Source organism: Cebidichthys violaceus, unplaced genomic scaffold, assembly GCF_023349555.1.
Source record: "Cebidichthys violaceus isolate CVI_PGR_0920_01 unplaced genomic scaffold, fCebVio1.0.p SCAF_9, whole genome shotgun sequence".
NCBI lineage: Eukaryota > Metazoa > Chordata > Actinopteri > Perciformes > Stichaeidae > Cebidichthys > Cebidichthys violaceus.
In genome coordinates, this window is record NW_027176975.1 from 15,874,434 (window position 1) to 15,890,408 (window position 15,975).

A 15,975-nucleotide genomic window follows, 5' to 3' on the forward strand; every position below is an offset into this window, starting at 1 on the left:
TTGTCCAGCCCATGAAGTTGCACAGGTTGATCAATGTAGTGGAAGAACCATGGAAAAGGCTGCATCGACTGTCGTGTGAATGCAAATGAGAGAATCTCCTACGGTCAGTTTGGGGATTTACTGTATGTACTATTGTGTCTCCTCAGGGAAGCGTTAGTGTGGCTCTGTGGTTTGAAAGTTGGCCAGCCCAGCTGAAACACCTACCTGTTGCAGGGTTATTTCCTCCACCGTGAGCCGGGTCACACAGAGCAGGCCTGCAATGTTTGTCGACGGCTTGCCGCGTTAGATCTCTTTGACTGCAGCGTCCAGGCTCCTTTGCATACAGTGATTCCATGGAAGGCAGCACATCATTTTAAAGCACAGTGGAAAGCTGCCCTGGCACTGTGGATATATAGTCAAATTAGTTTTGCTTTTTCCAGGCTTCATGGGGAAGACTACAACGGCTGTCCCTTGCTGTTGGTTAGAGATCTGGAAAGATACAATGTTCCCAGTTATACCAACAGTAACTGAACATACTATATTTAGCATTACTGTTGAAAGCAAATGCCTTTAATGTTATTATGATCGAGTTTACTGTAATATTGACAGCATGACTTGAGAAATATTTTCTATTTATTAGGTTTACCAATAAGGTTTAGTCAGCTGGCAATGATGATGAAGTAAATAATCCCCAAAAGTCGTTATATCTTCAACAGCTTTTTTAATTTCAGGTGACCAGCATCACATTTTGAAATTATAATGTTGAGAATCTCTGATCTAAATAAAGTTAAAGTAAGACTAACATGCTTTTCACATGACAACATACTAAAAAAAATGTGTAATGGTTATACATTCTGATCATCGCTAAAGGTACGTTTCCTCAGTTTCCTATCAAGTCCGGTATTTTGCAATAGCTTAAATTGAACATCATTAAGCTTCTACCACATCATTGTTATCTGTCTGGTTATGTGCAGAATTTTATTTTTCACAGCTAAAAGGAGAAAGTGCATCTTTTTGCTAAGGCATCTGCTTTGACACAAGGCCAACGCAGATATACTTTAGCAAAAAGCTGCACTTTAAAATGCTGTGCTCCTTGTTGGTGTAAATGTTGGCGGAGACAAGCGGTTAAAGGTGCAGTTTGTGACATCTAGTAGTGACGTTACAGATTGCAACCAAATGAAACTACGGTGGCTGACACAAAAACACAATCGGCCCTATCTTGAGCAAGTGTTTGGTTTGTCCGTTAGGAGCTACTGTAGAAACACGGTGGACTCCATGAAGACGACCCGCTCTGTAGGTAGAAATAAACGGCTCATTCTAAGGTAACAAAAACACTATTCTTAATTTCAGGGGATTGTACACTACAGAAAACATACATATTAATTTGATATTCCATTTCTACCAATAGAAACATGTGCAAAGTGGTCAGCAGAGCACACTGTTGACATGCTTTGGACAGATGTTGCACTCAAACACATTTTGCCACTGCTCTCAACAAGTGATAAACGGCAGGAAGTCTCCAGTGAAATAAATATTTTCTTCAGCAGCAGCGAGAAAAGAAGAATGGAGACTCCATGCATTTAAATCATGTAGTGCCGGTTAGGCAATTGAATTGATTATACAAATTCCTTTTAATTAATATAAGTTTGAATAAATTAAACAAATACTAAATGCCTTTCCCATATTATCAGGGGATGTGAACAGTTGCTTTTTTCCAGAGAAGCCAATATACTGTGCACCGTTGAACTACAGCTGTCAGTTTTTCTTAATCAGAATATATCAACTCTCCTGACATTTGGAGTAAAAATAAACACATTCAAGGAAGCTGAGTGGCAAAACCCAGCTGTTTTGGCAGGATATTTTTGAGATATAAAGAAAAAAAAATGCACAGTGTATTTGGAAGTACAAATCTTGGCATTTCAATGGTGTACTGATGGATTCAAGTAGGTGGTTTTTGGAAGAATGCTCTCCCACTTGGCATGCCTCACAATGAGTGTGGAATTATACTCCACTTGCCAATTGTTAAAAATGTGATTTCATAAGTCAAATAAGATGAGTAAATCAAGGTCAAGAGCGATATTCCAACTGACGGATACTTAACATTTTTTCAAAAGCAATGGACTGTCTGACTAACTGTGGGCCTATGTGCATTGTTTTGGTTGTTGTGCTTGTGGATGCGGCTGCTTTGACTGCTAAGTCGGGGAAGCAAACAAAGCAGATGCAGGACAATTTGATCAATGATCTCCCAGAGTTCATTGGGAGGGCACATAGGGGTTTACCAAGGCTGGCTTAACCACCAAAGCAACAAAAACCTCCATTACCTACTCCTGCCTAGCCCACTGATGAGACACCAAATTAGGGTCAATGAAACCACCAACTAAAGATTGATCATCAGAACATCAAAGTCCCTCATGTAAATCCAGCCTTTTCCAGCCATCTGGGGTATTGATACAAACCCCTCCCAGAGGAGAGTTGCTGGTTAGAAACCAATATTCCTCATGGGGGGTTCTCTGACCCACCCTCTACAAAGACTCGTGAAGTCTGAAAAGTATCCAAGTATCTCCTCGTGAGCGGGTTGAAAAGTTTATCCACACCATCCTCTACAGACCGGCCAGGTAGGCCTCTTATGCAACTGTACAAAGTTCAAAACGGGTTCATTGTCCCAAAAGTTACATTCAAGGACGCTTCAACATGTGTTAGAGAAGCTTTTACTTTGAAAAAAAAAAAAAAAATCAATCAAGGACTTGAAAGCACCTCAATGTTTCCAATTGGGGAGAGAGTGGTCAGTGGAAATATGATAAACAATGACACAAACAGCAAGTTCCCTACACCCGACACACCACAGGCCCCACAAGCCCCTCCCCCCTGCCCTGTCACTGTAGAGTATTTTGGTTCAAGTTCCACTGCAGCATCCGGCTGTGTTGCGGTCTCGGTTTCACCTCCCACTTCCTTTTTTTGGCCCTGACGTGTTTCCGCGCCTGAATTAGAATAAACTCTTTCCACAACGAGTTGTGATATCAGGCCGTCTTCCTCCTCTTGCCGACAGTGTTTGGAAACTAATAAGAAATACCCAGTGAGGTCAAAATCTATTCCCCAAATCCTTTACTCCAGACCACGTGACAGAGATACAGGGCAACATCAAAACCTAACAGCTGGTGTAACACAAAGAGGAAATCTCTTTCTAACTCAACGATAAGATAGCGGCAAAGCGGGGCTGACCTGTTGCAAGCTTTGAAGAAATGATGCTGTTCAATTCAGGCAAAGTGGGTAAACATCTAATTTTATGTTATTGCACTGACAGATTCTTCATTCAGGCATCTGAGCATCCTTCAGTCTTTATAGTTTTGGGTGAGGAACTGCAGAGTGGACACAGGCTCTCCCAGATCAAACCTTGTGATGAAGGCCTGAAGATCCCATTTACCTGTGGGAGCAGCATGACACATCAACAAAGAAATGTATTAGTATTTACAGATATTTGGGGAGGTCAATGTACATAAAGCCAAGGTTTGTTTTCAGTCTGATACAAAATTGTTTTGTAGATACATCAAAATAAGTAAGTAGTTTATTAGACATGTTTTTTTTTGTCGTAAATAAATTTAGTACAGTCTGATCGCAATCTCTGGTGCATCACAAGAGTGTTTCTCATGACCGCTCGGCCCATGTTTAAGGGATCTGAGGCCTAACTGAGCAGCACATGGCTCTGGGATGTGAGTCACTGAGAACAGCACTGCTGAAAATAAAACATGTTGCTGTAATGATGGAGGTGGGAACGCAAGGACGTATTGGCAAGAAGATATGATTCAATCGCCTGGACTGTTTTTTTTCTTCCCTCCCCTTTTAAACAAACACCAGACGGCTATCCGGCTGGTATGACAATATCACTTCTAAGATTTTGACAACCGCTGAATCCCTGCAGCTTCCCCTCCCTTTACAAAAAAAAAAAAAGACAAATTCACAATTATGATTCCAAGGCAACAAAACCCTGTGTGCTTAAAACTTGCAAACTTCAACAGATTCTAGAGAGAGCGACTGTCTGTCTGTCTGTCTGTGTGTGTCTTCACATGTTTGAGTGTACATACGACAATGCTGTGCTCCACAATCCAGGGAATCGCTGACATTATGGTATTTCCGTATGTGGAGTAATTGCATTAACAGCTGCTCAAGAATAGCGTAGGAAAGTTAATCTTTTGAAAAGTAAGCCAACTATTGGAATGGTCCAAATCTGTAGAGAGAATGGTCTCACACTTGTGCGTCGAGTCTGACTCTGCCTAGATAGAAACGTTACTGCTTTTCACCTCTCGTTGCAGCTGCTTTACAGGCCTTCGCTGGAGCTGTTTTTGCCATTAGAGAGCCACATTTCATATCCTGCAGTATCGCGGAGGAGATCTGGGAGAAGAAATACACTTTGCCGCCGCCACTCGCATCAAATGCACTCACCTCCCATCAATGGCAGAAACAATTCAGAAGGATTCATTTACATTTCAGACAAAAAGTCTTATTCAAGACCATAAATTTTCCGGCTATTTTCAGAACACATTATTGTATTCAACTCCTATCAAATCGGACACTAGAGTTTCTATTTGCGCATCAAATTATTCAAGTGTTTTAAACTTGATAAAATGACAGAATTACCAAATTATTACTCAACTATTTTAGGGCTCATGCACCCTTCCTGATCCTCACTACATGTGTAGCTTGTGAGGCTGACACCTCGGTGTGTCCGGGTTTGCCATAAGGTCGGGTCAGGGTCTGAGCTCAGCTGGGGAAGATGATGAATAATAACTGGGAGATGAGCAGATGAGTACCTGAATCCTGCCAAGTCCCCTCTGTGAATGAGGATTGCCTGCAGAAAGGGCTCCAATAATCAAGTGAGGGCAATGGAGTTAAGTGACCTGCCTGTATGATAGGGCATGGCCCCAGTAGCCCCTCTGGCCTGTGCCTCAGTGGGAGATAATGCACCGCCTCTGCAGATCCCCAAACTCCGCTCCATGTCCAGAACAAGGTCCCTCACCCAATTGAGGAAGCACCTTTAAGGAAAACTGAGGGGTGAGGCAACAAACTTTATACTAAATATAGAGGTATAGTCTACGACTCATGTGGCAGATTTGACTTTAGTCAAACTTTCTCTTTCCCTTTTCAGAGGAAGAACCAACCGTATAGTAGTTTTAGGCAACATTTCCTCCAACCGAGAATGTCACACTGAAGATCACTTTATTGTAGAGTGACGATCAGACGGAGAGGCAAAACCAGGCGCTGCTTGTAAGGCTTTCCACACATAATCCTGTCTAAAGCTGTGCAATCATTGGGCGCAATCCAAAGTAAGGCAAATTCACAATATCTGGTGCTATCACACTGGCTGGTACCCTGCAAATGCTTAGACTAACAAGTGACCTTAAAATAGGCTGGTGTCTGTCTGTTTGTGCAGAGACGCGTTTCTGCCTCTCCCATCTGCCTGCTCATGGAAAGGACAGATAGTGTCGGACCTGAGGGCGATGTAAAAGTCTTCCTGCCTCCCCTTTTGTTTCCACCTTGCTTCTCCGTCTGGGTATGGCAGGAAGATCAGGACTGCTGTGAGGTGACACAGAACTGCTACATTTAGTGGTGTGGGCGGTGTCCCTGTTAAACCTCTTATAGTGTCTCGAAAATACTCAAAACCAAGTGATCCTGTTCATCGCAGTAGAGTAAGAGGAGCCATATCAGGGTAAGAGCTTTACTGAACATTCATATTCATAATAACGCCATCCTAATGTCATGAGGGGGACATTCAGGGGTCAGCCACAGAGCAGTGCCTCTGGAGCAGAGATGCGTCTCGCTGAGAGATGCTTCAGCAGGGCCGACGACTGCTGAGGAGGGACCTGGTTCGAGGAACGGTGTCACACTGTTGCTGCTGCTCTCAGCTCACAGCCAGCTGTCAATATCGCAGCCGACATCATTACAATATACACCCAACCGAGGACTGCATATTTAAAGAGATATGTCACATGTTGATTTATATTTAGTTAGTATTCATCACATGTCACAAATCGCAGGGAATAAATCAAGAATTTATGAAAAACCCAAGCAATTAATATATTATTAGAATATTTGCTGATAATTTTTTTCTGTTGATCAACTAATTGATTAATCAACTAACCGTTTCAGCTCTTGCTGCTGCTAATGGTTATTTTCATTACTGATAGTCATTTGATCATTTTGGCCCATCACAGTTTCTTACAGTCCGAGGTCATCAGATTACATTGATGTCCAAAACAAAATTTGATTGTGTTTAGCTTCACTTATGACAAAGAAAAGCAGCAAATCAAGTAACTAACTGTAACTACAAAATATTATACACTTTTGCAATAAATTAATCTGATATTTTCTGTTTCAGCTCTTTGATTATTCATTTCAACAGTGAATAATAATATTAAGCTATTTATGAGTGATAGGAGTTGAGGAAAAATTAAGAAACTTTTACCTCGAACCAACAAGCATCTGTTAAAAAAAAACAAAAAAACCCACAACAAGCCAACATTCAAAACGTCAAAGTGTTCCTTTAAGGCAGCCAACTCCTGGCTGAAACTCAGGCCTGCTGTAGCAACCAAATCCTGGCTCTCTTGACTCCACGCAGCTCTGATTAATGGTAGAGGCTGTGGGTGGGTGGTAGACATGGATCTGCCCATTACCACACTGCAACATTGCAAATGGCTTCAATTACTGTGGAGTGTGCTGAGCTGGCAGTAGGGGCTCTAGGAGGCAAGATGAGCAACGTACACCATCCAGCAGCTAACTCCACTGTGATCCGTTCATTCACACAACATGATCGTCGTGTACATCCTCTGCTTTGTAATTTACTACGAAAAGAAAGACGAGAACTCATCAATTTTTTAATTTTTAGCCAATAATTCTGATACTGTTATTTTTGTGACCATCCCCCTTTTCCTGTTTCTGATCAATACAGTTGAGGTCCCATTCAGGAGACAGGGGCCTGGATGTGTGAACAGTGCATGTGCAAACTACCGTGTAGGCTGAAACAACACGACATGGCCTCTCTCAAGGCCTCAGTTTCCCTGCCCGGGAAACGCTAACACTGTTTCCCTTGACAAACTGACTCGGTGGCACTGAACAGTAGCAGGACATATTGAGGGCTTGCCAAGTGGCTGACAAGTATCACAAGGGCCTGTGTGCCCACGCCTGCCCCCCACCCTGGCACAGGGGCAGCCTCCAGTCAGGGACAGCCTTCCTGAGCCAGAGTGAAGGGGATTCCCCACGATCACGCCCCTGTGCCTGGTGCCAAGAGCACAGCCCCCCTGTAGTTCCTTGTGTAACAAACCAGCTGTCTCCATCAGTTCACTGACCCACATTCATAACCTTATCACAGGAGGCACAACAGCCCTGCTCCACCTCCCCTTTACTATTTAAGCGATGGTCAGAGATGAAAAGAAAAAAGACGATGAAATTTGCGATGAAATTGAGTCAATGACTGCGCTACTGGAAGTGGAAAACGATCATTAGGAGTCTCCCACCCACGTCTAAATGCTCTCCCTTTGCAAATCACATCAATTAATGTCATGGGCTATGAAAAATGCTCTCTGTGTCATACCACATGGAGGGAGGACAGACGCTAATAAGTGAACATACTTAACGGAGGAGGTGGGGAGACATGGGATTCCCTCCGTTCCTCTTGTCTGTGCGGGAATACCGTGTTCACGGCCAAGTGAAGGCCATCCATAATACAGCAGGTACACCATTGAATTCAAGCAAACCAATAATAACTGTAAAATTGAATATTTTTCTATTCATAAACCCTGGCTAGGCTTTCATTCTTAATGTGTCATACAGCGTCTATTTCCATTATATCCCTTTTTTACAAAGGCAGTTATCCTCTCCAGAATTGACCCATCAAATGAGACATTTGATTATCCAAGAGTGAATTTCTAAATTTAATTACAGATAGAACAGTTTGCAAGAGAGAGGATGTGCAACAGCGGGAGTTAAACTCATCCAGTAGATTAAGGATGGGTGGATCCACTCAGTTCAATCACCTCATGATGAGGGGGCAACTTCTGTATTTGAGCTGGATGCATAAAATGAGTATGCTCCAGTTTATTTTGCACAAAAAGATATATTAAAATATTCTAAATAGCAGGCTATTATTCATGCTACCATTTCTTTGCACTAACTAGTTCTGACACAGTGAATACTATAACAATACCTTCCCAAATGTGAGTTTGGATATGTAAAATACTCCAAAGTACAACTTTGACATTTCTTTTTCCAGATGTTTCAACATCAAACAGACCTCAGCCTAATATGCCTTGATTGTTTGCTGACATAGCTGTCAAAACTTCAAACAGCAGAGACTGGCAGCTCCACTCATTCACGGCCACACCGCCCTGATCTCCCCTCAAATCACTGGCTGTGACCCGAGTAGAACAGACAGACGAGCACGCCTCCTGTGAGGTACCGCACTGTACATCCAAGTGCAATTGCCCACCTCCAAGAGACTTTTCTTCAGGGGGAGGAAAATTCAGAGAACCTGAAGTATAAACAAAACAATAGTTCTGCTTTCTGCCAGACAAACACTGTAGTCTTTTGATAGACGAACTAAGAAAATGATCTGGTAATAACATCAACAGTAATCAAGGTTATAAGTTGATGTACACAGTTCATGTGTACTGACGGGGTCAGGCAGACTCGTGCAGGTCTGCGTGGGAGCCAACCATACTTGTCTCCTTGACCCCTCAGGCATTAAAACTGTAGCAGACTGACTCACTAACCTCATTAACATTTCCCTTGTTAAGTTCAAGCACTTGGAGAAAATTATCTTTCTAAAGTAACTCCAAATACGTTGATAAAATGCTCATAATTGTTTTTTGAATTATGCATAATGATGTGTCCTGAGAAAACACAGACACAAACCAAAACCTGGGCTGGAGTGTCCCGGGACATTATATCATAAATCAAATTACTAATACTAGCAGCTTCAGTCTCCTAATATGGAAACATTACTCCCTAAATGAAGGATTAAGCCCACTCAAACAAATGACGCAACACCTACATCAATCTAATGTTGTAAAACGACACAACTTCCTACTGTATAACAGGAAATAGAATCATCTACTTGTTTAAGCTCCCAAAAAAATCACTGCAGTAGCCTTTATAGGTTGCTAAAACACAAAAAACTATTATGTGGTAAATTTGAGGGGTAGTGTTTGGGCCTTGAGTTTTAATTCCTTGGTGCAATCTTTCTATTGCTGATTCAACAACTAACTGTTGGCAGTTGTGTTGATCAGTGTTGGTATATGATGGATGATCCTGCAGGAGCCAACATGGCTGTGAACTCAAGGTGCTGGTGAGCAGAGTCATTACCGCGGGAGGACTTCTCCTGCTCAGTGAGTGACACTGGTGCGTCTGGAAGCTGCTCAAACAACATGAACTGGTAGCGGTGAAAACCAGATTTCTGTGGCGGGGTTGGAGGATGGTAGTCTGCGTGGAAAAACAAAGAATCAGAATCAGGAGAGCTGAGATCGGTGATATTATATAGCAATATACTGTGTACGATTTTCACAATGATGCAACAAAAATCTAACAGTGGGCTTAATCTTTGAAATCCTAATTCTTCATCCTCTTCATGAATCTGGATTATCTTTCTAGATTACAAAAAAAACAATGGTAGCTGTAGATCCATAAAATTGTAACAGTTAATTCCTAGCGTTCTCCAGTCACTCTGTGTTGTGGGATATAAGCGGGCTAGTTATCCAGTGACACTGAAGGACAGTAAACACCCAAAATCACTCTCAGGGTTCACATCTGACTCTCAACTCTATTGTTGCTGTTACACCCGTTACACTCGCTCACAAATGCTAATTCGGGCAGAACGACATGATTGGACGGCTTTATTACAGTCCCGTAACAACCACAGACGCCAGTGTCTGTGATGGCTCTGGTTGCTGCCGCAGCCCCCCTGGAGCCTAAGCTGAAGGAGTTTCTAATGAACCTGCATGATTTCATCTGATTTTGTTCGAAACCCGGTGGCACCAATGACAGGCATTTAGAATAACTGTTTGGAAATAAAAAATCTTCTCGATGCTGGTCTTCCTTACTTATGTAGGTCATAAAGAGGCATCAGTATTATATTGAGACGGTTATATAACCAGTTAAAAGTTCCCCGCAGTAACTTTAAGGTAAATTGCTTAAAGTGACAATGAAATAAAAACTAATGTTAGACAAACAAAAAAACTAATCTTAAACAACACAAATGACTAAGACAAGCTTATGTAATTAAAGTAAACCAAGATATAATGAATGGTCAATTGAAAACCATACTTACCAGTGAGGGTCTTCCCACGTATCTGTCCTTTCTTGAGCGCATTGCCCTGGTAATTCAGACAGAGTTGGTCAGGCAAAGCTTTTGGGACATTTAAGACGGATAGTAATGTCATCTGTAAAACAAATACGAACTAAAAATTTTATTAAAATTGACAAGAAAGAAGAACATATGGTGGGACATTACACAGCTTCCTACAACACAACATGATGCCACTTTTCCTTTGTACTGCCACAGCCAACTGTTATACACTCCCTTAGCTCACTGGTCAGGCCTTGAATTAGCACCCACTACCAACTTCAGAAAGGCAGGAGTGGCCATTTAATTCCCAAGGCAATTTTTATTTGGAGCCAAATTTGTCAGTTTAATAGACATATACTATCATATTAGATCCATAGATCCGTAAAACATTGAGACTTAGGTGATGATTGGAAAGAGACAATAATTTGTCGCTAGTATCTAAAAATAAAAAAGACAGTTCCCAAGCAAATTAAACCACTGAGTGGATTTCTAGGTAGCAATTCCCCATATTATTAATTGTACATCAATTTCTTGTTGCCTAGAAACAGATATCATGTCACCCGATGTGAAGCGCAGATATTTTTCATAAGCATTTTCTACTGTATATTTGTCAGGTTAAACTCCCTCATCCCCAGGAAGCACACAGTTAAGCACCTCGCATTGCAAATTGCACACAGGAATGTTTGTTTAATAGACTTGGCTGCTTATTGCAAGACGGCTGCGTCCTCGAGTGGGAGGAAAAGGACTAAATATGTTGTCTGAGAAATGGCCCTAAAACCCACTTGAGGTAAGCATGGAAGTCCCCATCGAAAGCATCAAATATCTGGTCTCAGCACCTATTTCTGTCCTCTTTTTGTCCACACACAGGCTCCCCCCACAGGGTGACAAAGGTACTGTGCTACTAGACAGCATGCAAGGACAAAAGACAAGCAGGATAGTTTGTTTTCTCTCATCTCTTTTTGAGTAAAAATAGATCAAATACAGCTGATAGTGATATAGAAACCTTAAGCCACATTCTCTTTGGGGATGTGGACTCAACCAACTCAGAGCCTACGACGGTATGTTGTAGTTTTTTCTTGTAGATTACCATATTGGGAACACATTTTTCACTTAGCAATTACAATCTTTTTTTTATATAGGGAATGAAAATATTACACTGTTGGAAAGATATATTCTTGACAAGGAAGTGGAAAGATTTTGCTCTCTGTTCATATGTGGAGATTTAGGAAATTGGACAGATTACAAAGCGGCTTGGAGTTGATCATGATACATAGTGCCAATTAAATTGCTACAACTCTATTGTCATAAGTACATCCTTAAATCCACACCAGAATGACTTTTTTTAAACATAACCGTTTCATGTATATTTGCCTCTTTCAGTAAAGAAATGTAGCATCATCAAAGCATGTGTCCTCTGTTGTACATCATCTTATCTATAATGCTGTAGCTGCTGTTTAGCAGGTTTAAGTATGAGAGTGCCGAGCACCAGTGTTTACACAGCCTGGTAGAATTCAGAAGATTAGTTTCAACTGTGAGTATCTTCTTCATCCACTGATCAGTGAGAAAAAATGCTTTATTTAGAAATAGCAAGAGTCCTGCAGCCTGCAGGATCCAAAACCCATTGCCATAGCAACAGGTAGTCAACATTTGAGCGTGCGTTTCCTCACATCGACTCTCTCTCGCTCTCCATGGCACCCTCTGTGCTTTTAATTTCATTACAATATATAGAGTAAAAGCAACAGCAACTTAATGCAAAAATGTAAATTCAGCCAAACATTAAAAGACAAATGAATCATATGCATAACTCACATAGAACCACATGTATTGATACTCAGATATACACATCTTTAAAGTAATCAGTTTTTTGGTTGTGGTGGTTTTAACTGCTCCCGAGCAGAGCTGGTATCACAGTAGTTGTGACAGGGCAGGGCAGTGTGAGGTCGCTGACTCTTGGTGTTCACTGGGGAGTGACGGACTTGCTCACACTAATCTAAAGGACATTCTCACATGGTGGGCGGCCTCCCTCAGGGACCCTGCTGTGGGGGCGGGACACGGAGCCGGAAAACTTTTGACCACTAAATGATTGACAGCCGCTCGCTGTGTTAATTGTGTTTTTTTTTTTGGATGAAGAAAGGTTCAGCTTTAAGAGTGGGTTTTAATATGGGTATAGTTCTATTCTTGCAGTATTTTTTTATTACAATTAGAAATACAAAAAAGTGCAAAGTTGAAATGTTAAGTTTCACAAAAACATCTGGGGACCACAATAAAATGCAACAACAGCACGTTAGAAGTACTGAAACGATGATATCGATGGTTCTTGCGTTGTTTGAGCGCTTCAAATTCATCGTAGTTTGACTTATAAATTCATCTAATTCCAACCAATCATGGTGAATTTTCTTGTTAACCCCACCCGTGCAAAATCTGGGAATGATGATGTCATAAATTAGTGATATAACATAATTACAAGGCTCACACACTGTCTGTTGTCCCCACCAATGTGCTGGTAAACAAGCACTGAATTTGGGCTCTCATTTAAGTTATTGCAACAACAGTTTTGCTGCATTGATGATCGATGAAAAAAACTGTATTAACAATTTATACACTATGGATAACTATCTTCATATGGATACCATGTCTAGTGACAATATACATTCCAAAAAAATAAAACCTGATGGATGTCATCACAAAAGCATAAAAAGATGAATTAAATCACAGTTCAATAAATATATTTAATAAATATGTAATAAAGCATTGGTGAAAATTTGATGCAAAAGAAGCATGTTGGTTTCTTGTTACTTCTTATAAAGTAACAAGATTACTAGAGAATATAAAGAGAATATTAACCAGTATATCATACTATGTGTACAAACATTATACATCCGTTTCACAACATATCTCGCATACATAATTTAACTTTTGCAGTACAGCACACAGGTACACAGACCAGCTGTAAACCGTTTTATTTTTGGATCACGCTGGCCTCAAGCTGAGGATCAAAGTTACATTACATAAGGCCGATAACAGTTGCTTGGACGATTGTAATTGTATTATTTGCTCATGATAAAATTGCAAAGCATAGCATATAGAGATATAGATCCACTGGTCACTGATAGTCTCTGTAAGCAACGTGTTTAATCTGAAGCAGTCAACTGAAAAGCAGCAGAATATTAAAATGTGCATCTTTACCACGAGAGCTCAATAAAGTCCTCACGGCGTCTGTGTCAGTGTTTCAACTGTTGAAGTTATGTCATTTCAGCAGCTGAAACACGAGGAACTGATTCATTATCTATGCAGTTACCAAGGAACCCACTATCAGTGTTTCTAGATATTCTCTCATGTAGGCGCTATATTTTAAATTCATATGTTCATGAGTTACATAATGTCTTCTAGGTTTAATCATAGAGCTGAATATATACAATACCACTTAATGTTTACCAAATGCATATATTTACAAGAGTGGAATGCTTGTTCTATAAACTCTTATTGTTTGATAGGTATAAAAGTTACATACAAACATTAACAGTGTACCATATACCAGGGTCACATGAAATATCTCAAATCCATTGTTATTGTTGTTGTTCTTTATGTTCATATATACTTTTGGATATATATTATATTTATATTGTACATAGTAGTTAAATGTTTCAATGTGTATGCTTACCTCTGTTCTACTTTGCTGTCTTTAATGTCCTTTTTTATATTTTTCTTGTTTATTTGTATATTCTATGTATGTACGTTGAGAGCGTACGCATACATGGCCAATAAAGCTGATTCTGATTCTGAAATTCAGAAAATAAGAAGACAGAGAGGTCAGTAGTTTAAAGCAATGTTGCAATTACACTTTCAATTTAAACATCGTGCAAAGCATTGATCTGGATTAATAAATAAATCACAAATCACTGTAACTAGATGACACATTCATCCCAACAGTCACGATAACGGCATCATTTAATCTAAAGTTACCATAAAGTATTATTTATTCATGCATTTGAAGGACAAACCAAATATGTTTTATTCTACCGTTAATCAAACAAACAGAGAAATAACACAAAGTACTTAGGTTGAGTTTATATGAGAGTTATTAAGTCAAACAAAATGAGACTCTTTTACATCTCATACAAGGGGAATACCCATTTTTGTGGCTGTGATAATGAATCACACACTGAGCTGTGTGGGAGAGGCAGAAACTGACAGCGAAATATACTAAAAGCATCAAAATGGATGTTAAGTATTTTACATACTTAACAGAAAAGAACATTATTTAAAGAGGAGAGCTAACTTTAGATGTAAGAGACTAAGAACCAATGAGGACTGGACTGGAGTTGTTAATTCACCCATACATATCAAATGAAAATGTAAATCCAGACAATACAATCGGATAAATATTTGCTTTGTTCCTAAACGTTAACAAAACTATATTCACCGACGGTTTCTTAATTTGTCTCTGCTCTGTTCAAATGTAGGAGCCATCCGCCGCTTTAGACGCCAGAGCTAAGTAATGTTAGTCCAGCTGCGGTGTTACGAACATTTCATCGCGCCTCTCCCTGTTGTTCATCGTGGCCCAGCTTGCCTTCATGTTTTACTGACTCTATTTCACACTCTGACTCAGACAAAAGCAGAAAGGATCCCGAAACAACCTACACGTTGTGAGCAATGAATAATTCTAAAAATCAGGAAAAAGGCAATGCACCAGAGCTTTTTCTGAGGGTCACGTAATAGCCTGACACTCCAACCACCAATATTCAGCGCAAACAACTCTCGCTCTCAGTTCCAACTGAAACACAAGCGAGGCTTATCCAGACCAACTAATTCATCACAATCCACCCCATGAAGGAATGTGTTCAGAGTTTATAGCAGCACTATTACCATCCATCTTGGAATCAGCCTTTTGATGGGACAACGATGCACCTCCTTTGGGTCTGAGAGTGGCCAAGTATCAGCAAGAACTTGCTCAACATTTGAAATGACTAATGTTATACATGAATTATTAACCCCTTTAGGCCTCAGAGGAGAAGATGAGCTGTGTGTTTGTATAACGTGTCTTCATAACTTCTGCTGGGAATCCTCTGACAAGAGGTAGGAGTCCGCGAGGAGGTGGTGAGAAGGTGCAGGGGTGCGGTTTCAACAGGAATACCCACTTGTCCAACAACCCTTCTCCTTCTCCGTGTGTGGGAGAGTGCTTCCCTTTGTCAGTTACTCATGCACCTCCTTGTATATACACACACCACTTCCCTCCTCCTCCCTTGCACACCCTGTAAACCCACACCTACGACAATCAGCACCCACGTCCTTCTAATGCAGCTCTGAGAGCATCATTCTCCCTTTTACTTGCAGTCAGGCTAACAGACGGGGAGAGAGAGCATGACAGATGGTGTTCACAGCTCTATTTCTGAGGCTGGACTTGTACCGCCACAGCACCCCCCTCCACCCCCCCCTCGCCTATTCCACTCAAGCCAAGTGCTTATGACTGCCTCCTTATCTTCGCCTCAGTAATCAGCCCATTCATTTGCAGGGTTATTGTGAATTAAAAGTCTGCGTCTCACAAGGAAGCTCACCGTTTACAGGTTAAACACAGTATTTTCTTTTTGAGGAAGAAAAGACATTGAATATGTTCAGAACAACCTAATTTCTTTTAGGATTTCAGTGGAAATCTGCCACTTGTGAAT

The 15,975-nt window shown here is 40.8% G+C and overlaps 1 protein-coding gene across 2 annotated transcripts in view; it reads right to left on the reverse strand.

Annotated features, from left to right (window-relative positions):
• Positions 1–1,591: 1,591 nt before the first annotated feature.
• The window catches only part of LOC137867555 (phosphatidylethanolamine-binding protein 4), a 50,333-nt gene continuing 35,949 nt past the window's right edge, over positions 1,592–15,975 (reverse strand). For both annotated transcript variants that reach the window (XM_068704206.1, XM_068704207.1), the window contains exons 5-7: positions 10,292–10,337; positions 9,331–9,447; positions 1,592–3,400 (exon numbers count right to left, since the gene is read on the reverse strand). In XM_068704206.1, the coding sequence (XP_068560307.1) occupies positions 3,309–3,400; positions 9,331–9,447; positions 10,292–10,337 (255 nt within the window). In that variant the 3' untranslated portion in view covers positions 1,592–3,308. The remainder of the gene's footprint in view (positions 3,401–9,330; positions 9,448–10,291; positions 10,338–15,975) is intronic.